The sequence below is a fragment of the Trematomus bernacchii genome, unplaced genomic scaffold (genome assembly GCF_902827165.1).
Source record: "Trematomus bernacchii unplaced genomic scaffold, fTreBer1.1, whole genome shotgun sequence".
In the NCBI taxonomy this organism is placed as follows: Eukaryota; Metazoa; Chordata; class Actinopteri; order Perciformes; family Nototheniidae; genus Trematomus; species Trematomus bernacchii.
Window position 1 is genome coordinate 6,597,849 of NW_022987648.1, and position 23,109 is coordinate 6,620,957.

Sequence of the window (23,109 nt, forward strand, 5' to 3'; positions counted from 1 at the left end):
TGCTCTCCCTAGCTCTCTCGCTCTCTCTCTCTCTCTCCCCCTCTCTCTCTCTCTCCCTCCCTCCCTAGCTCTCTCGCTCGCTCTCTCTCCCCCTCTCTCTCTCTCTCTCTCCCTCCCTCCCTCCCTAGCTCTCTCTCTCTCTCTTTCTCTCTCTCTCTCTCTCTTTCTCTCTCTCTCTCTCTCTCTCCGTCTCGCTCGCTCACAGAGGCTGTGTGCTCCTCCGTGGCGATGACGGCTTGCGTTAAAAAATAATAATAAACATATTTGTAAAGTGGGGGGACACAAACGGGATTTCCAAAAGAGCGGGGGACATTTCCCCCCTGTCCCAGGTGGAAATTACGCCATGCGTGTGTGTGCGTCAAGTGCAATAAATATGCAAGTTGCAACACACACAGTAAAACTCTGGCCCTCATGTGTTGTATAGGCTGGCATGATAGGCTGTTCAATGGGGCTGATGTGTTGTGTAGATTCTGCCAGAAGGAAAGGTCAAACTCCTTATGAAGCGGTGAGCTGCCGCTCCACATTGCTTTTCTTCCAGACTGCAACGCTGGTCCCGCAAATCAAGCAAGAACGTGATTGGTCGATATTCATTGTGGGGGTGGGGGGAGGAGGGGTGTTAGATAGATATAGAGTTGTAGTAAGTAGATAGAGTTCGCTATGATTTAGGTTTCGTTTATGCATAGGGTAGATTCTTTTAATTACATTTCCTTTTTTGTTTTGTGTATTTTATACATTTTGGATTTGCTTGGCGAGCTATTTTTAGAACATGCCCCGCGGGCGACTCACGTTGCCCCTGCGGGCGACTCACGTTGCCCCTGCGGGCGACTCACGTTGCCCCTGCGGGCGACTAAGTGCCCGCGGGCACCGTGTTGGCTACCCCTGCCCCACAGTGACTTACAAACAGTTTGTTTTGGGGTTTTTACCTTTCCTGTAGTGAAATCTATAGGTTTTTGTGCATGTAAATGGTCTTAAAGGCTAAAATCACTGTGTTCCATCCAGAGGGAGTTTCTTTCCCCCCCCCCTGTCTGAAACGCATCCATTGGACTCTTTTGTTTACTTCCATAACATAGTGAAATCACTGTGTAACACTTCTATACGCTAGCGCTCGACACATTTGTTTTGGTCAAATTTGTTTTCTGAAGTAATGATCATGTAACTGATAAGCCAGACTTGGAATACACTGTCGACGTTTTGTGAGAGTTTGTATATGTAGTGACTTGGTTTTGCCAGTGGCGAGCCGTGACTTTTAAACCTAGGCCCTCTGGCCCCCCCCTTCCCTCGAAAAAAAATAAAAGAAGAGTTATTACGTCACAGTGTATACTTCAGCGGAATATCAAAACAACGGCCCGGGGTGCAAAACGCATCAGTGACAGCGACCCTCTACCACACAAAACAACACCATTTATATAAACACCTATCATGACAGGGCACCCACAGCCAAGTAACAATTAAACATGAATGAAGTCGGCACGGCGGCCCACATTGAAAATGACTTAGGCCTACCTTTGATGATCAAATCACTTAAACACAAAGTCCATCCTCCTGTCCTTTTGGATGAAGCACTTGATGGCGGGTCATGCAGCTGATCCTTTGCCACTCCAGTTTATCATTGTAACTCAATCTTGAAAATGACTCGGTTAATAATTTCGCAACGATGTCATCACTATCACTGACGTGAGCCATCAGGAACGAACTTATGCGAATGAGCTACTTCTGCCTAGCTTGACTCGTTGTTATAACACATGCATACACTTCACAGCGGGCGGAACTTGTCATAAAGTCTGTATTTAAGGGTCAGAGAGGGCCTATAGAGGGCCCTGATGTCAATTCATCCTGACTTTTCTCCATTTTTGTACTCTTTTTTTTTACCGTGGAGTCATGTGACAAATACAATGTTTCTCCAATAATTCAAGGTAGCACCGCGTGAGTCATTTATATTAATGCTATGGGAACCTTTAAGTTGGGAGTAGGATTGCTTAGGGGGGCTTTTTGTCAAAAAACATGAGTGTAAAATAAAGAGTAGAGGTCATGGCTAAAGCTAAGGAAGGGCATTACAGCACCTCCCTTGAAGGTTCCTAGAATTCCTGTGAGATTAAAAATGACGGGGCAAAAATACCTCATGATAATTAGAAGAAAGCCTGCAGCCAGCTGTAGACAGGTCCAACCCCAAAACACTCCACTGTGTCCATAATAATGCATTTTAAAAGATGCTGGTTTGTAAGACTGTCCCTTCTTTAATGCCTATTAGCAGTGTGAAAAAGAGTGTGGGGTATTTGAAAGATTGCTGTGTATAAACTGACCATGATCAAAATCGAAAATCGGACAGCCCTGGCGAATATTAATCGATTAATCGACACCCCCCCCCCCCGCCCCCGCGGGAGAGAAAAAAAAAAAGTATTTTCGCAGAGCTTGCATTTGACTTCATTTGCACTTGTCAGTTCGAAGTAGTTCCACGAGGAACTCTTCTGTGGACGTGCCGCTCTGTTCATCTTTAGTTGTGTTCTCACTGTTCTGTCGCCAATAAATCAATCGCACGTGTGACGGAGAGGGGGGGGGGGGGGGGGGGGGGGGGGCGGGGTCGGTGTGTGCACTCTGCGCTGCTGGCTTCCTCCAAGTTTACAGTAAACAAACTGGTGGTGTGATCAATGGTCATTTACAATTATTAATACTATTACTATTATTAGCATTAGTCTATATTTTGGTTGAAACCAAACCAGGAAAAAAAAGAAAAACATAAATATTAATAAAAAAATATATAAATAAAATCGAATTTTAAAAATAATCTTCGATTATGGAGACTGTAACGAATATTCGAATAATCGAATAATCGCTGGCATCCCTAGTATGTGCATATGCATGTGTGTGTGTACTGATGTGAAAGTGCATTCATTTGTGTGTGTGTGTTTCACATTTTAATGCACGGGAGTGCCTGTTTTGTCCGTGCGTGCTAATGAGTGTGAGGCAGGAGATTATGTGTGTGTCTCTAAGGGAACAGGAGTCTGTTCCCAGGAGCTGCAGTGGCTGAGCTGAGGGGGGTATGTGTACACCCTGACCCTAGCTTTCGGGGGTCCTGGTTGCCTGTCTGAAACCATTTCCTTTCTTTGTAGCCCATTTGAGAGAGTGACGCAAATGTGGAGACAGAAAATAATCAGTCAGGGCCACGACTCTGAATTCTTTGCTAGGGTTGCCTTTAACTCTTTAATTGTGAGTTCCCCACCCCCATACGTCACCCATATCTGCCCAAGCGACTCACCATATACACCAGCAGCCCCCCAAACAATAAACAAACAGAGCGCCGGGTGCATTGCTAATGATGGGAAACAATTAAGGGCTCACAAAGGGGAGCGTCCGCTATATTGCTCTGCGCAGTATTTACATAGTATTGTGAGGTTAAATGAGTGGAGCCTGGATTTCTGGTGAGGGCAAATGGAATAAAAGAGACCGGCCTGCTGAAGAGATTTTTCTTTTGTTTGGCTTTGTAAGAAAGGATATGTTGGACCACTAACCACTTCAGTGATATTGGGAATTAAACCGTTAAAGTGGACGGAATTTCTACTTGAGTGCACCATGCACAATATACCCCTCGAACCTCGTTTCACCCATTCTACCTCCAGAAATACAAGAATGACAAATGGGCAAACAAGTAAAGTGGCATACCAGTGCATGCCCCCCACCACGCCCCCCCACCCAGTGTCCTTCCTACTGGATAAGCTCTGGTGTGTGAATGGGTCGGTGCTGGGAGAGTGAGAGAAGGCTCAGGAGTGGCCAGAGAGCCGCTGAATAGACTCCTAGATTGAGACATTCTGCCTGTGTGTGTGTGTGTGTGTGTGTGTGTGTGTGTGTGTGTGTGTGTGTGTGTGTGTGTGTGTGTGTGTGTGTGTGTGTGTGTGTGTGTGTGTGTGTGTGTGTGGTGTGTGTGTGTGTGTGTGTGTGTGTGTGTGTGTGTGTGTGTGTGTGTGTGTGTGTGTGTGTGTGTGTGTGTGTGTGTGTGTGTGTGTGTGTGTGTGAGAGAGAGAGCCTATAGGTTAAGTTTTAAGCCCCATACAGACATGGAATACGTAAAAATGCTGGCTTCTACTATCTGTTGAATAGGTCCCTTTTTGTATTTCTGGCATACAGTACATATTATGTACAGTAGTGTTTCTTACAACCATTGGTGGAAGAAGTATTCACCTTCACTTAAGTAAACATAATACCGGACAAAGTTAAAGTCCTGTATTAAGAAAGTTACTTAGGTAAAAGTATGTACATGCAGGTATAACAATTAATCGTTTTTTGTGCATTTAAATGGTCTGCAAAGGCTAAAATCCCAAAGTTCCTCCAGAGGAACGTGTATTATAATTAAATCACGGTAAAATATGTTCATTTTGTTGTAGTTGGCAGCGATTCTCTCACTAGTTTAGCATACTCAGCCCGGTTGTTGGCCCGGAAAGAACCTCGATTTTGGAGAGCCAGAAAACTGTGAAAAAGTACTCGCTAGCCAGATCTACGCCTAGTGGAAACGCAACCAAAAACGGGCCGGGTACGGCACGCTTAAACCGCGCTCCGCACTGTAGTGGAAATGCGCCATAAGAGGTTGACCAATCATAACAAAGACGGCCAGCTAACCAATAAGAGCAGACCGGGCTATTGTTTCAGACAGAGGTTTAAAAAAATATCCCCTGTGGCTTTTGCAAGGTTTTACTGTTTTAGTTGTTTGCAATGGAGCACATTTTGGACTGTAGTAAAGTACCTTAACTTTTCTTAGGTAGTTACATTCAACCACTGCTTACAGTGAGCTTTTAAACATAGTTTGCTATCGAAGAATAAAAGACCATAATGACTATTTTGATCCCAAAAGGACCTTTGACAATGAAAATCTTAGCCTGTGACCTAAGATTGTCATATCTACACCGTAGCTATGCACACATGACAATAACAGTCTTGAAACCTTGAAACTTGAAACATTCAACCACTGCTTACGGTGAGCTTTTAAACATAGTCACCATAAGGACCTTTATAATCATTTATCTTTTGGAGAATTCCTGTAAATATTCTGTTTGACAGTAGAACATAGAATAACATATCATGACATTTCAAGACTTTTACATTTAATTGATATTTCATCACATGCTGTTTGAAAATCATTTCCTGTATATTTATTATTTCATCCATACAGTTGGCATCCCTCCTTGGGTTGTATTTTCAAAATCAACAATGGTATAACCACAAAAGCGTACTGTTAGTTCATGTCCTTTCCCAAGTGGTAAGTGCATTCAAAACAGATGACTTCATTCCAGACCAAAACTCCCATTCCTGTTAATTTAATGACTGTTTTGGGTGAAGTGGTTAAGGAGTTCACACTTAGCGTTAAAAGAGATGGGATGAGTCATATCCATGACAGGTGATTCCTGAACAGTAGAGAAGTGAAACCAGAGGATTGTTTTTTGGTCAAAACACCGCTTGAGTGCCATCTCAGTCCACAGGCATCAATTTACACAAAGAGATTTCACTTTGACAGAATGGAGAACTGTTTGAAGCCCACCCTAAACCCTAGAAAGTCTGACTGACAGACACAAACTCATCTAAAATTACTGTAGAGTACCATTAAACCCACTTATCCCCCGTTCCCAATCCCCTGAAATCCATATCTACAGTAGATCCCCAACCCAGCAGGTGCCAGTCAGAGCCTTGGCATGATGGCGTCTTGGATAACATGGATGCCAGGCAGAAACCTCCAGCTCTCCCCAGAAAACCCCCTTGCCAACATGGCGCGTCCTGCACAGCCATGGTCATTATTTCAGCCTAACTAGATTAAGCTAATCACGTTATGTAGTGGTTAGGCGTAGCCGGCAGACAGAATGAAGGGCCCGCTGTCCTGCTGTTGCCATGTGTTTCTGAAACACAAACAGTGGACTGTCACATGGGTCTTCATAAACATTGAGGTACTTTCAGTCTGCCTGTGTTTCTAAACCTCCAAAGTAGTTCATGAATTGTGGAAAACCAGTTTTAAGTCGTTTCAGAGCACCATCCTATTTGCAGGATCTCAATGCTTGTTAAAGATTTAAGAGAAGCTTGTGTTTACCAAAACATACTGCCATTTCTGTTACACATCTTTTTGCTGAAAGTTCATTATTGTTGCTGACCTATCGTCTAGTTCCAGTGAGGTTGGGTTGGCTTTTTTAGTTTAATTTCCCACCACTCTCTGATGGCTTCCATGCTCCGTAGCTGGTGACTTGGGCGATCAATTCACTTTGCGTGTAGTGTCATTATTAGGTCAATGTTCCGTGCTTTGCTCAAGGGCACCACGGCAGGGCCAAGTAGCAGTCCAAACCATCCTCCTGCTGCTCTTATACTTGAATAAGCTTAGTCAGATAAGCAATAATACAACTACTTTCACAGGCTGAGTAGTACTCCCAACGGCCGGTATACTTTCATGCTTATATACAGTCTAATGACAAATATTATGTCTATTGAGACTGTTTCTTCCCCATCTGGATCCATATGAAGGTCTCTGTATGAAGGCTATGTATTAACTGTATCCTGCTCTGCCTGGAAATAAGACGTCATGTTAAACAGATAAGAGACTTTCCTTCTGCTAAGTCAGTTCCGTCTGCTAATAACAGAGGAGAGGACAGTCCGTGAATTAAAGAGTGAGGAAAGTCCAACAGATACTCAGTTTGCTTAATCATTCAAGTGTTATGTCTGTACGGTGATTGCACACTCCAGGCCGCTTTTCCAACACGTTGCCTTTTAGAATTGATGAGAAGAGTTAAAAAGGTGTCATTAGTGGTTATAAGTTATGGTTGTTAGTCTGGGTATTTCTACAGAAATGGAGCTGCTATATTTTCCTTGGTGTAATTTGATATTCTATGATCTCCCCATATGGAAAGACTTGCGAGCAGTCCCCCAATATGCCAACCACATGGCCCCTTTTAGCCCTGTCCAGCAGGCATAAAGACTTAATGGAAGCCTCATAGCTGGACGCTAAACTGGCACATTCTGACTTAAACACATCTACTTGAATAGAACATATGTTTTAGGGCATGTAGGATGGGTATACAGTATAGGAAAAACAACAGGCTGCAGACAGACATAGAGGGATGTTTAACTGGGGTGGGGAGCACTGTCAGGGAGTTTCTCTGAAGAGTTGCATAACACACCTGCGAGGAGGGAAATGAGATGACAAGACAAAAGAAGGGAAGGGGGGAGGACGAGGGGGAAAGAAAGAAGGGAAATACCAGAGATTAGTCTGTGTTCTCTTTTTCATGAAACTTGGCATGGGCCAAGGAAGAACCTATTCAAATGTGGAGGTGATCCAAATCACCTAAGGACACCTACAATGTTGGCTTTAGCAGATGTGTGGCCAGGTGTTAATTTCCCATATAGCAAAGGAACTAATAATTGTTTTTGACGAACACCTTCACTTAAAAGAAAAATCAACAAAAACAACCCATAACGACTGATCCCACCTGGACTCATTGAAGTCCCATCAGGTCACAACTTTCTAACATTCCACCTCTTCTGTCTTTGTTGTCTTCTGATCTGCAGCCGGAGGAGTTGGACGCTCTTCATTCCCATACGTTCAGGGTGAAGACGTTCAAGAAGGCCAAGCAGTGCAGTGTGTGCAAACAGACCATCAGCCAGGACGGACTCATCTGCCGAGGTCAGTCCCCTGTCCTGGAGATCTCTTGCACCTAATGTAGACACTGTTTTTTGGTGGTCCAACACATTGTTGGAAAATGTTTAAATGACTGACCTCTAGCTGTTTCACTTATCATACTGCACTGGTGTTGAGGTGTACTCCAGGACACTGTGACATCACAGTTGCTGTGGTTACAGGTGTAACAACATTGTTTTCAACACAAGGTCTTTACTTTACTTTGCCTGGAAGCTGGGGTATAGTGGCCTATGGATCTCCAAGTAAATAAGGCAAACCCATAATATAATTGTAATCATTCTAAGAGTATGACACCATCTGTATTGGTTAAGTGTTGGAGAACCCCCCTCTCGCTATACCCTTCCTGTAGGACTACTTGTTCGTTATCTCGAAATCTTGTGCCATAATATCAACATTAGTTTCTTTTCTGTTTAATATTGGTTTAATATCAAATATCAAATGGAAAGACCACTCCAATGATGGCTTTACTGTACAGTTTTTTGAGGCCTGATGTACAATGTCGTCCAACTCCCATCTGAAGGAAAGTTTAAATGTCATTTGTTATAGATCAAAACTTAAAATTGAAACAAGCATCAAAATGTGCAGTCAGAAGCAAACTGGTAGCCTAAACTCAGATCTTTGATTACCCAAATGTCCCCACCCTTGAGCTAATTCCCACTAAAGAGAATCTTCACTAACTGCACCAACTTGCTGGGACAATGGAAGCAATATCTGTTACAACATCTATCAGTGGTCTAAATGAGGGGTCATCTGAGGTTACCTGGGGTCGTCTTTGTGTCAGAGTATTGTCAGTCAAGTGACAGAGCAGGGAAAGAAGCCTCACAGAGGCTCAAAGGTTAACAGCTTCTCAATATCCTTAATGGTGTTTACTGAAAAAAGGCAAGGTGGCTGACTGGTGTTGATGAGTGATTAGCAGGGTTTGGTTGTTCCAATCATCTTGAATAATATGACTCCATAAGGGACCCAGTATCTAGCAGTCATTTTGTGCTTTTATTGTTTTTTTTTCTTAATGCAGGTGCCAGTTGGTTAAGTTTGAGTTATACTGTGAAACAACTAACAATTGGAGGAAATTCAATGGGATTCAAAAATAGACTTTTATGAGGTCACCATTTTCTCAACCAGTAAATCTTCCCCATCTGGAGCTTGAAACAAAAATCGTAGAATATCTGATCCCGGTCTGCTCACCACATCACATCATGTTATAGTGGAAATGTCTGTTTTCAGACAGATAACGTCAAGTGAAACCATGCGGAAACAGCTGGATGTTTGGTTTGGCACAGCGGGGGGGAATATTCAGCTTTCAGCCTCCCAAACCTGACACAGGACGGGTCGATGTTCGAAGGGCACAGCTTAGAAAAACAACAGCGTTCTCTGCACACTGGCCTCCTTTTGGATTCTAAAGGCCGTTTGACAGAATTGTCATGCTTGTAAAGTGACAGCTCTTAATCAAATCATTTAGCACATTATTAAGTATGGTTCCATCTGTCCTTACTATACGGTAAATATACCTAACTTTGTTTTGTTTTGATACCATTATTTATCCAGGGTTAGTCCCTTGCAGGTACACCCTGCTCCACATAACACTGTCACACATTTACTCCTAAAAGTTCTTCAGTACAACCCGAGTGGTGACCTCCAGTCTGAAAGTGAAGCCAAAGCTAACTCAGTGCCTTGAACCTGAGACCTCTCTAGTACCCAGCATGGGCAACTCCTGTGGTTGCAAATAGCAGTCAGATTGCATAGAAGTTTATAAAAAAAAGGCCCCAATTTCTGACTTAATTTATTACCTTATTTAACATTTTCCTGAAAGGTAAATGATCTCAATCTGTAGTTTCAAGTCTTCTTACAGCATGATGTTCATTTTGTGAATTATGGTCCATTTTAGAGTAAAATCAACAATAAAGCTGCAGTTGCTGTATGCTTTCAGAAAAGGTGGTACAAATGTAAAATGTATGCAATATATAGTACATGCAGAATGCCAAAAAAGGTAAATGTATGATTCCTCAATGATTAACAGGTTAAAGGACTAGTGTGTTTAAGATGAACTATCTATTAGCATTATGTCACTTTATCGAACTATACAGTATGTAGTCAGAAGTGTTGTTTTACTGAGGCTCCTACCTGGATCATTTCTCCATGTGGCTACATGCCTAAATACATCTTAATAAATGACAGGTTAATATCTTAATGACAGACACTGTTTTGTTACCGTCTCTAGGCACATGCATTATGCTACACACACATTGTAGGTGCAGTGTTCCCATGCATTACACTGAACACAGATGGCTCCATATTGACATCCCTGAGTCTCTCACCTCGAGCACAGCTTGTGGTTTGGATCTCTGATTGTCTAGGAAAAGTTTGTTGTGTCGCCTCCTCCTTTATCTGCTGCTGAAAGAAAGGCCAATAAAATAAATGCACGGTAACCCCCCCCAGCATTTACCCTGCATGTTACTCTGTGATCTACCTGCTGGTCCAGATGTTGTTGTTGAACTGTGTCTCATTAAATATTGATGTTGTCGTCTTTGCTTTGCGTGCTCAGTGCTACAGACAGCATTTTGCCTAAGCATGTTTGTATCTAGTGTGACCTATGATGTAACTTTATTATTATGAATATATGACTTCTCCTTAAGCCTCTAAGTAAAATAAATGGATGGCAGTCTTTTAAATCAATGGAAAAATAAATCTGTCCCTTACAATGTTACTGAACAGCAACATTTGAAAGAAAAGGATTTGATTACATTGAATGAAAGCAAGGTTTAATTTCCATGAATTGCACAAGCTGTTGCTATCACTCTTCTGGGTAAATAATGTGTAGTTGTGTGTGCAGGCAGTCATAAAATAATACAAGACTGCACCTGGGACCATTATTTGTAGAACTGATTTATAGAGGGAATAAACCCTCATGACAGGGCTGCATTTCACTCTATTGTGATTTACCTCAGTTTGCTTCTCTCTCCCCTATCATGTCTGGATTTGGGTAATGTGTATACGCAAATAGGGTGTGTGTGTGTGTCTGTGTGTGTTGTTAAGAAAGATTCATGAGTACAACACAAAGTGAACAGTATTTCTATATCTGTCTTATGACTTAAAAACAAGTATATTGTTTTGGCAGGATCATTTCAGTTCATCAAGTTACAAGTTACTTTTTAGTTTTTCACCTGGAAACAAGAATGCTTTTAGTCCTAACAAACATAGGGAAGAGCACCTTGTGTGGCCGAAATGAGTATTACAACAACAAACAATAAGACAATTGCTGTTGATTCACCTGCCAAACTCAACAAGTTTTCACAGATGGAAAACGTTACTAATGGTCCTGGCAAAACTTGTCTTCACTAACCTGCCAAAATTGTTTTTCAGCACCAGTTCATCACAGATCATATTTCTAAGGAACTCAGAAAATTATTAAAAAAAAGTTGACCTAATTTTTAAGTCATAAACACAGGAGAGAACCCACATTAGATCAGTCTTAGAAAAAGGACCACCAGATTTTCTTCTGTACTTGCATCTCAGGGCTTCCTTAGTTTGGAACATATATAGATACAGTTTTATCTAATTTGATTTTGACTCTAGCAGCTTGGAAAATGATGTTTTACATGCAAAACACTTTATAAACGTACAGATAAAGCATTGAAACACTAGATCATCAACATTAAAATATATTTTCTATAGATGTATGAATCAATGATTTATTACTCTGAAAGATGTTCTTCAGAATGAATCTCTCCCTCCGTCAGCCTGCTCTTGTTTACTAACAGTCTCCAGTCACATGGCCTCGTAATGACACCAGCACTTCCTCTCTCTGTGTACCGGTTGCCAGGATACAAGGTGTGAGTTACTCTGACAATAGCATGTTGACGCAGGCAGGACCACAGTTTTCCAGTTATAAAAAAAAGCCTTTCTGTGGAAGGGTATTTTTGGAGAGCTTGTCCCTGAGGGCAGGAAGTGACTTTTATATTCATTCACTGCAGTGCAGGTTAATGAAAGGCATGGTCTGTTTGCAGAGGCAGGTCAATGGAGCGCTGCTGTGCCCATAAAAGGTAAAGAGGATTTTGCAACAGGTTATTTATTAAAGGAGGACACTTTATTGTTTAGAATGGATTTGTCCCATGAACAATTTTCTTCCATTCTCACAGCTGCTGAGTTAAGTTTTTCCAAATGTATCCTACAAAGCCATTGCAACAAATCAAACCGCTTCAAACAAATCTCCAATTATTAGAACCACTTTTATGCAAAGGGTGTAGCTGCTTTGTTCTTGACCGTCCCCTAGAGATCCACTGTACACAGATCTGTGTGTGTGTGTGTGTGTGTGTGTGTGTGTGTGTGTGTGTGTGTGTGTGTGTGTGTGTGTGTGTGTGTGTGTGTGTGTGTGTGTGTGTGAGGGTTGCAAAATTCTGGGAATTTTCAAAGATGGAAACTTTCCACGGGAATAAACGGGAATTAACTGGGAATTTACTACACTGCTTACTACATGGCTATTGAGACCACACAAAGGTTCGCAACAGGCTCACAAATGTGAGAGTGGAAAAACTGGTTGGCATTCAGGCAAACCTAAAGGCCGCTACACACCCACCTGAGACCAAAGAACGCGTACCGAAGGCGTCCCGACTTTTACGTCAGCTTCGTCGGCTGCGTCGGCTACGTCGCCCGATACGCCGCCCGCCTACGAACACACCGCAAATACTTCAGTCGACGAGTGGCAATAACTGTCCTTACCAGCAGGCAGCGGTAGTGTGTATTCGTCATTCAAAAGAGGCAACAACCGGAAGACAGACTGCCTTTTATACACCAAGAGAAGAAGAACAGACTGAGTGATATAAACAGACAAACACAACGTCTGGCCAGGCGGTTTGTTACTCCATTGTGGCAGATGAGGCATTTCCCCTGCACCTGATGAAGCCCTATCCGAACCGCAGACTAGCTGTAGAGCAACGCATCTTCAACTACAGGCTGTCGCGGGCTCGGAGGGTGGTAGAAAATGCCTTTGGCATCCTAGCCAACCGTTTTCGGGTCTTTCTCACCACCATAAACATTCAAGACACTGCCAAAGTGGAGGCCATTGTTTTGGCTTGCTGTGGTCTGCACAACTTCCTGCGCACAGAGAACTGTAGCGCATACATGGCGGGAGTTGTTGACCAGGAAGGACCCGATCATGGCACTGTCCCAGGAAGCTGGAGACAAGACCCTGAACTACGGCAGGCCACCCTGCCACACACCACCAATAATCCAGCTCGAGCCAAGCAGCACAGGGATGAACTATGCCAATATTTTAACGGTGTCGGTGCAGTGCCTTTTCAGTGGGATAAGATATAGCAAATATGTCTAAAGAACTGTACAATGTCAACAATCGACTACAATACAATAAAAATAGTGTGTAATACAATAAAAAAAAGAATTAGCCAAATATGTCTAATGCTGTGTTATCAATGGCTGTAGTATCAAGGTACGAAATAAAGTTTTGTATTGCCTATTCTGCTATTTGTGTTTATTCTTTTAATCACACAGCGATAATAAAAAATACAAAATGTGCCTACATAACTGCCAGTAGCAGCCGCACACAGTTGGTTTAACTACTAACAGTATATTTTTAACACATTTTAAAATGACCATCTTGAACAGCTACAACGTTAAAAACTTCTAGGCGGATTGTGGAGGATAATGGGAGAAAGAATAGAGGGGCAGACAGAAACACTATCTGAATAATGGCCACTTCTTGCAAAATGTACATGACTTTCCTGACGCCTCCCGCGGCCGATTCAACATGTTGAATCGGCCGCGGGAGGCGTCAGGAAAGTCATGTACATTTTGCAAGAAGTGGCGTCCGGAGGTGTGAAAAGGTGCCGTAAAGAGACGACGGTGCGGGACACACAAACCTGAGTAGGGCGCCGCGAATGCCCGACTGCCTCTGACGGCCTCTGACGGCCTCTGACGGCCTCTGACTCCCAAAATCGGACTGGTGTGTCCGGGCCTTAAGGCTCTTTGAGCCTGACACAGCCATCCTCAACAAGGCTGGACAGTGACACTGAAGAGGAAGAGCCCGTTGACTGAAAGGGTAAAAAATGCAGAGGATTGCTTGAAGGAAGATGTGCATGTTTAATGGGACTTTTTGGAGGGAGAAGGGCTCTTTTCATTTAACATTTTGAATGGGACTTTGTGGGGATTTTTGGATGGGGGGTGCATTTTTGTTCATTTTTTAATGAGTGGGGTTGGGGGGGATGAGTAACATTTAACTCAACATTCCTGTTTTTGTTCTTCAATGAAACAAATAATTGTTCAATAAAATAATTAAAACTTGTTCTGTTCTACTTAAAAAAAAAGATTTAAAAAAAAAAAATCTGTTGAAATGTCATGTTTTTTTGTTTAATTTTGCATCGAATATTTCCAAAATTCCCCAGCTTAACTTTCCATGGAAACTTTCCGGAAACTTTCCGCCCCTTTGCAACCCTAGTGAGGGACAGTGAAGGTTATCACAGCTCTGTTCTTGACTGCTGAGCTCATTCAGCTGGTATGCAGCAGATCTCAGTGAGGGTTAAAACACAATCACGCATGCAGCATTGTTCTAGTGTCATGCATTACTGCTCTGAAGTTATGAAAACATTGTGTAAAACAGGTGGGAAGAACACATTTCATTTAATATGTCCAACAGATGGGGACATATTTTTGACTAACTTTTATTTGTAACTAATGATTTTGACTAATTTGATTTAGCCTTTGCAATAGGAATCAAATATTAGGGTTATTGATCATTTGCATCATAATTGTCATTAACATTGAAGCCTATATTAAAATCATCATTGTGTGAAGATGATCTGAACTAAATAAATTCGTTTTTTTTATTTCTAAAGAATACCATTTGTAGACTGGGATATCTCTGCAGCAACACATACATCATTTGAATATTGCACTTATTGATATGTTGTGATTTTCATAACATATCAATAAATGATGCAGCCCTACTGTTTCCTTTAGTCCACTCCTTGCTTTAGCAGAAGTCATTAGTCTAATAACTGTAGATGGATGAGGATGATCATTTGTTTCTGTGGATGATGGTAAGTGGCGGTCGCCCAGTCTAATATAGTTATCCTAATCTACTGAACTGAACAATGATTTTCCATCAGCCCTGCCTCAGGACACTGACTGGAACCAGTTCCTAACATTGGCAGCTCCAGAGCAGTTAATGCAGTTAGGGCGCCACCTGTTGGATGAGTTACTGTTTGACTTCCGGCAATTTTTTTAATGTAATTTGATGTCAACATTTACACACATTTAGGTGTTAATTCTTCTTGGAAAGTCTGTCAGCTATGATTTTATCTGTCAGTATTTCTTACTGTTTATTCGTACAGCAATCATCTAAGTAGCAAAGATTCATTGAAACTTTTCACTTTTCTAATTCAGTATTCTGTTTTAAATAATATATTCCCTTAAGTCCTACTATTATTAATATAACAATATAGACGTTTTGCCTGCTGTACAAAAATGTATTGATTCAAGGCTAAAAACTTCAAATATTCTCTCTCTCATGAGACAAGGTAATCCATAGTTTATTAATGTATTATTTGTAAATGCCGTTGATATGGGCAAACCTCTCTGTAATGCCTCTCGAGCATTAGGAAAGAAAGATGAGGACAGGATGCACAGAGCTGTATCTTACAGGCCCAATTCCAAACAGACGCCTCCTAAACTAAACTTGGTATTAGCAATTGTGTCGAGGGTCCACCATGTGTAGGGCCTTTCTAATCCAACTAGAGGGGAGTGGGAGTGATTAAACCCTCCGACTGTGAGTCTGCATCGGTCCTGATGCTGCCCTTTCTGACCGTGGAAGCATTGCAAACATTTACTATCAAACTGCGCAAAATATGATAGAAATGTATCGTCATTTTACACAACCTGAAGGTTTCATTGTGGTTTTGTATGTTTATCGGGACTGTTACAAGAAACCATGCAAGTGTGTTGCATGTTAAAACAAGAAGAGGTTTTAAAAGAAAGAAAGAAACACCACCTACGATTTTTGTAGTTTTATTACAATTATTATTTATTGTTTTCTGTTCGAGAGATGCTGATACTAAACCACGGTAAGGGTCAGTTCCTGATTCTGCTGGAGAGAGGGGAGTTTAGATAGTTGGATAGATATTAGCAGCAGTGGTTCAGGCATTCAAATATGTAATAGGTGGAATAAAGCATTAGCATAATAAAACATATAATGAAAAAGAAACAGCAAATTTAAACATACAGTATCTACAATAGAAAAATACATATATCACAAATGAAGGAGCAGAGACACATATACATAGGATAGTATATAAATACATCACTGAATCTTGCCGCTGTATTCACACCCCTCAAAGAAGAGTATGGGCTCAGAACAGTCTCATAATACACACATGCACACAGAAGGATTCACACTTGTATTTCATGATCTGCAAAAGGATTCACACTTGTATTTCATGATCCGCAAAATGATTCACACTTGTATTTCCGGATCCACACTTGTGTTTTTCAATGCACACACAAATGTGTTCCGTTTCATATACATGTAAATAAAATCCAAATACAGAAAAGAGTTTTACATATGTATTTTTGATCCTCACATATTTGTTTTCCGTTTAAATCCCCTGAACCTGCAAACACAAACCGCTTTCTGTGCATGGATCGCTGTGCATTCGTGTGTGGGTTTTTTGAGACTCCCCTGACGGTCACCCGATTCGTACTTGTAATTTTTTCTATCTATAGCCAATCAGATGTCTCCTCAATTCTAAGCCAATCACATGAGCGCGCCCCCACGAGGGTAGCTTTATTGCATTCATGTCACTTCATATACGCATTTTGCGTAGTCCGGAGCAGGGTTTCCGCGGACAGAATTTAATTTACCGGACAAATTTGAAACTTACCGGTCATGTTTCAATAATAATAATAATAAGAAGAAGAATAATTGTGTAGCAGAGTTTCCGTTAGCAGGTAATTACCGGACTATGACCGGATATGGCTAATAACACGGGAGTAAGGATCATCTCTTTTCCTCTCTCCCTCCCTCTCTCCTGACAGCCCGTCAGTTTCTCATGCAGCTCGCTAAAACTTCACTCGCGTTTATGTCCATATCGATCAGATCCAGCTCTCCTGATCGGCCTTTATAGAGAGCACCGATCAAACTATTAAGAGTGAATATCGGCCGATAATGACCGGCGGGGCTCCCCCCGTTGACAGTTCACTGTCTAGCACTGGCTTCGTAGTGCACTGATCGATTAGGCTAAGCTAACCTGTAGCTGCTCCCTCCACACTCACAACAACTTCATGCAGACATAAATAAAGCAGCTGTATTCGCCATACAGGAAACACACATTTAAAACAGTTTTGCCTGCCGTTTTTATGTACACAGGCATTCATTAATGGTTCGGAAAGTGGCACTGTACCTTAATAATATAAAGGCTTGTATTTGCGTGCATTTCCTGCTCGGAAAGTGGCAATGTACTGAGAGTGGAGGTGTCCTGAGATTAGCGCCTGCAGGCAGGCTTCCATGGACCTGTCAGCTCCGGACAGCGCAAAATGCGTACATGAAGCGCTACGTCATGAACGCAAGAAATCTACCCTCGTCGGGGCGCGCTCATGTGATTGGCTTAGAATTGAGGAGACATCTGATTGGCTATAGATAGAAAAAATTACAAGTACGAATCGGGTGACCGTCAGGGGAGTCTCAAAAAACCCACACACGAATGCACAGCGATCCATGCACAGAAAGCGGGTTGTGTTTGCAGGTTCAGGGTATTTAAAAGGAAAACAAATATGTGAGGATCAAAAATACATATGTAAAACTTTTTTCTGTATTTGGATTTTATTTACATGTATATGAAACGGAACACATTTGTGTGTGCATTGAAAAACACAAGTGTGGATCCGGAAATACAAGTGTGACTCCTTTTGCAGATCATGAAATACAAGTGTGAATCCTTATGTGTGCATGTGTGTATTATGAGACTGTTCTGAGCCCATAGAAGGGAGCCTCATCCAGCTGTCAGGGTGAGACTTCAGAGTTCCCTTTCGCACAGAGGAAGGATGTAGGGGTCATCTCCCCTGTAGCTCCTGTTACATCCACTAGGAGGCAGCACAGTGCTTTGTTTCTAATGCAATACTTGTATCCATCTGTGCATCTCTTCAGCTTACAGTGTAAATGTAAAACATTTTGAGCACAAACTTCAAACTTGACTTGTTCACTTTGTATTTTCCACATTTCTCACCCTTCTTGTTTTAATTTGAATTTGCTGTGTTTTTGGACGCTGCAGATTACATCAATGGAAACAGCTGTTTCAACCAAACAAAGTCAAACTAATACCCACAGTGAATCAAACAAATAGACAAGAAGGTAAACAAACAGGAGGTCTGTTTTGTCAGGGCGAAGCAAACAGAGATGACAGAATGAGCTCCATGGGAATTTATTGTGCTCTCCTGCTGCAATGTGTTCGGGAATCCCCCCCCCCCCCCCCTCTTAGGAAAGCTTCAGCAGCTGGATGAAGGTGGGGCTTTACCCACAGAAATCCAAAACTGTCCGGGCTCTCAGTGGAGAAAACGTGTCGGCTGAATGATGACTGCCCTGTGGAAGTCCATGATGGAGAGTGATGACTGAGTGTCAATGCTTTCCAACATTAATACTGCAGAAAGCACACAGGGAGAGTGTTAGAGGGAAGTGTAGGCACATGAGACTTATCTTCAGCTGTTCAGAAGACACGTTTAGTCACAGAGGGCCGTCAGCTGTTTACAGTCACTTGTACAGTGGAACAACTGAGCCCCTCTAATAAGGCTGTCAATCTCAGAGGATATACAGTATACTGTACAGTATCACATCCCTCATCTCACATTCAACGGTTTTATTTAGATTTCTGAAAAAAGACCTGTGGTTAACACGAGCTTAAGAAATTTTCACGTTTTGTTCTACGAAATAAAATATGCCAGTAAATACCCCTACAGCGTCTGCTAACAAGTCACTAAATGAGGCTACTAAACGTCACCACGTTGAACATTAGCCGCCTTTAGCTTAGCGGTGGTGATGTGCAGCCATGTCACCGTGATGTAGTTTGTTTACAGCCTAGCGTTAACTTTTTACTTCTGGCAATCACATTTACGCTTCAAAAATCATTAAGTGGTGTTAATATGTGGAGATATCCTGCTGAACAAAATGTGTAAGTATCCTAAATGTTTTATTTGCCACAGATTTTATTTTCTGTTATACTTAAGTGGAAATCCAATGGAAAAAATCCCATTGCTTTTTGTCGAGGGAGCCCTTGTGATGCTTACTTCAGGGTTGGCCTACACAAATCAGCTTCACTGCACAACTCTATACATGTAACTTACAGCCAGGTGATAACTCGTATGTCTCTTTCCAAAGTATGTTCATTAGTAATTAGTCATTACAATTTACATGATTGTATTATAATCATCAAATATCAAGTTTTTGACATTTGAAAACATTCACTGTCATTTGACTGAAGTTTTTGCCAATCAAGAATGAATAAAACATTGAATTTTGTATTTACAATGAGCCTAACAGAAATGGTCAGACAGGCAACTTCCATAATGTCATTGGAGATTGATGATCCGAGTCGATTTATGGTTTAATTTAAATCAATAGAAGATGGATGTCCGGTCAGTCTGCCAGTGGACGAGTGGCAGGAAGCAGGCGAACACTTAATCTGGGATTTCCTTGGCTTGTCAGTGTTTTGTATGCTAATGCAGTATACATATTTACTACTTTTACTTTTAACATTACAACTAACTCTTTACTTTACAACTAGGACGATTGACCTATTAGCATCATGGTTTAGCTGTCATGATGTACAGACGTACAGTATTGACTGACCGGGTCTCATTGATTACACTTTTTGCCTCTCTGGAGGTGTGAAGCCACAGATATTTTATTTACATTCTTTTTTACTAAGTAAAACTAAATACAATTGTATCTTTTTCTTCTTTGACATGCGACAAACGACACAGCAGCTTTTAGGCATGATGGAACAATTTAGTTAGCTTGGCGCCAATTCATTGTTTTCATCAGAAGGTGGGCAGGGCTGTCAAATCAGCAGGCTGTGACGTAGTGCTGCTCTCATCTATGTGAACGTATGTTGTCATTTTGAATGATCCACTGAAGTTAGGCACAACTTTTTATACGGTGGCTGGGAGGGACAATTAGGTAAGATCCACTCAGTTAGTAACGTTATGTACTGTATGTGTGTACAGAGGGTGACGTACTGTGGGTGTTAGGGGGACACGTGTTGGTGCTCCCGTGTTTGTGATTGTGCCTGAGAGGGAAAGGGTTTGCTGGAGAGAGTGAGGTGGGGGGGTGGGTGGGGGGGGAAGAGGAAATTCTGCGGCCCTGCCCTCTGATTGTGTTCAGAGTTACAAGGGGTCCAGCCCAGCCCGGTGGGAGTATACGCTCATTCCAAGGGACCATGGGAAGGAAATCACACACACCCCCACCTCTATCATTCACCCCCTCCTCCCTTCCCATTAATGTTGTACAGCATACCACAGACCCAGAGTCAGATAACTAGTGTACACTCCTCATCATCTCCTCATTCTGACCCAGTGTCCTCTCATTCGCTTAATGATGGATACACTCCCTCTCTATTATTCATCCTTTCTTTTTTTCCTTGCATCTCCCTTCTCTCTCCTCCTCTTCTATCCCTCTGTATCACTGCTCTGCCCCCCCCCTCCCCTCCCCTTTCTTCCTTCCCTCCAGCAGGAACATTTCTGCTCTGTTTATTCTTCAAAGCTCCAACTTCCTAACAAGGTAAAGCCTAACCCCAGTTCTCTGAGCTCAGCGCTTTCACACCCAATATGGAAGTCCTGCTTCTTCCCATGTGGCCCCGGAGTGTTGTTTACTGGGGACTCGCGTGCTGCTGGGAGCTGAGCGGGACACTGTCCTGATGGACAGACACATGGCTTTAATGCTTATCAAGCAAACTGCCATGCATGTTTAAATGTCACATCTATTTGAGCATTCCATGTGGCTCATGTCATATAGTGAAATTCATAAATACTCTGCACTTTTACTCTTGTGTGAAAGTACACAGATCCCACATATTAAGTGTAAAATAATGTATACATGTTCAGGAAACGTTCTTTTTTTTTTAAAGACCTTGTAACTCTGTTTCAACCCTAACAAAACTGACGTTCACATGCAACCACTCTCGATTATGTTCTCAAGGAAAGAGTATTTTCTTGAAGATTTCAGTCACAGTTTTTAAACACAAGGTTATCATTGTAGATTGAGACAAAACAAAACAACTTGGTTATTTTTAGGAAACAGAACTACCTAGTCTGTAACATTTCACAGAAGCCATCATCACAATTTCCAATAGCCTATTGTAGCGTCTTCAACTGATCGTCATGGGTCAAAATGGAAGGTTACTGTGACTTCATTTGTTCCACTAGTGATTTTAGTGAGATTTTGGCAGTCACATTTTCTGTGACCTTTTTGAAGAATTGAAATGCTCATTATGAAAAAACTTCACACAAATATCTACAAGCATTACATTATTTCTTTTTTTATTCCAAAGGTCAAATGTCAACTTCACTGTGACATCAGTCTGCCAGCCATTATTCAAGACCATTTCTCAAAGATTATATAGATCTTTGGAGCTGCCAGGGTTGAAGATGTGTTTGAAGCAACCACTTTTTAGAATTTGTAGTTTCTTCTTTGCAGCAACATCCATACAGTATTTGAGCTATGTTCTACAGTCATGGCTATAACTTTGGGTTCTATCAAAGTCAGTTTGTTTTTCTCAAAACACTTAAAGACAAACATGTTTCGTAAGAGCTCATGGTTTGGCTTAAAATAAGTGTCGTAGTAAGGTTAGGAACCTAATTGAAAAATAAATAAACCTTCACTTGTTTCACACTGGAAACGAACATATATCTGCTGGTTGAAAAAAAGTCCTGTGTTTGTCTGACCGACTCTGGATTTCGTTGGATGGCAATGTTATTTTTTAGTAGTCCAGGCAGCCCTTTTTACATTTTCGTCTAAGGCAAAAGTAGTGCCAAAGATATTAGCAAGTAATCATTTAATTATTTATCATGCAGAAATGCCAAATAATACTTGCTTCCAGTTACCTTACCTTAACAGTCAGCTGGAATCTAAGTTTAATATACTTTTATTTTAATATTTGTTGGTTTTGGATGTGTATATATGCCTGACTAAACATTACATTACATTGCATGTGAACACGCAACCATACTCTATTGAACATTTTGATGGCCATTTTGATCTATTTCGTAATATTTAATATCTTAATGATGACTCAGCTATTTATTAAATCCAAAAACACAATGAATAACATATGGAAAGATTTGATTAAAAAAATGCTCCTTTGTGGGTTCAGGAACTGCTGTGGGGCCTTGGTATAATCAACAGTTGATCGGAAATATGAAATTCTAACCTCACTCAGAGTATGTTGTTCGAACAGAGAATAATGTAATGTGTTTCATTATGTTTCTCAAAGCTTGGACTCAGGCGGTGCCCGGTGACACAGTACAGCATGTGGGTAAAGTTGTATAGAATAACTCCATTCTGTTTGACCATGGGAACCAGAGTACTTTTGGAAGACTTGGAAACGTGTATCCCGGTAGGACTTCATGGTGCCACCCACATGTGAAGGCCTCTAATTAAGAAGTCAAACTGACTTTCAAATGTTACCCCCCAAGTGCAAATATAGTCCTGCATGTGCTTAAATAGAAACTAACTGCACCGTTATGTAATTACACATTTGGCTCTAAAAAAGGAGCTTCTCACTTTTCCCACATGCTGTATGTTTACACTACTTGTCCAACAGTTTATTGAAATAGAAGTTTGTCCCTTTTTCCCCTTTTGCACATCTAACAGTGAGCATCATTTAAAATAAAAAGCTCTACTTGCGACATCTCAATCAAATGAAGCATGGCTGTGGGTTAGCTAAATACAAGTGTCCTTGAATGAAAGCATACTCCTGTGGAAAAACAGAAAAGATAAATAAATGTCTGCTGGATAAGAATGAAGACCCCGGAGCTGTTGGTTGACCCCATGTTGCTTTGAACACTTAACCTCTGACCCTGAACCAGGTTAAGGGTTGTTAAAGATTTCTACAAACCTATAACCTTGCATAGAAAGACACACCTATAAAAACACTTCTTTAAGTTGATGACAAACTCTATAAATAAGTGTCAATAATGATTGAGCTACCCTTATAAACTTCTCAGAGCGTTCTATTTCATGTCTGGGAGCCTCAACTCTTGACGCTAATATAGCTAACATAATGAATTATTTGGTTTCACTTGTGACAACCATGAATACGGATTAAGTGTTTTGGTTGTTCTTCTAATCCTTTTCTTGTGTGTCTTCTTGAGTGCAATGTCTCAGGATCACCTTGAGAGATTTCCTTAAAATGTGGCACCGATATCCACTTGGCGTCAAGGATAAACTGATTAGA

The 23,109-nt window shown here is 41.4% G+C and overlaps 1 protein-coding gene across 4 annotated transcripts in view; it reads left to right on the top strand.

The window, feature by feature from the left end:
• tns1b (tensin 1b) overlaps nt 1-23,109 on the top strand; it is a 217,699-nt gene that overhangs the window by 56,665 nt on the left and 137,925 nt on the right. For all 4 annotated transcript variants that reach the window (XM_034134700.1, XM_034134702.1, XM_034134705.1 and 1 more), the window contains exon 2: nt 7,531-7,645. In XM_034134700.1, the coding sequence (XP_033990591.1) occupies nt 7,531-7,645 (115 nt within the window). The remainder of the gene's footprint in view (nt 1-7,530; nt 7,646-23,109) is intronic.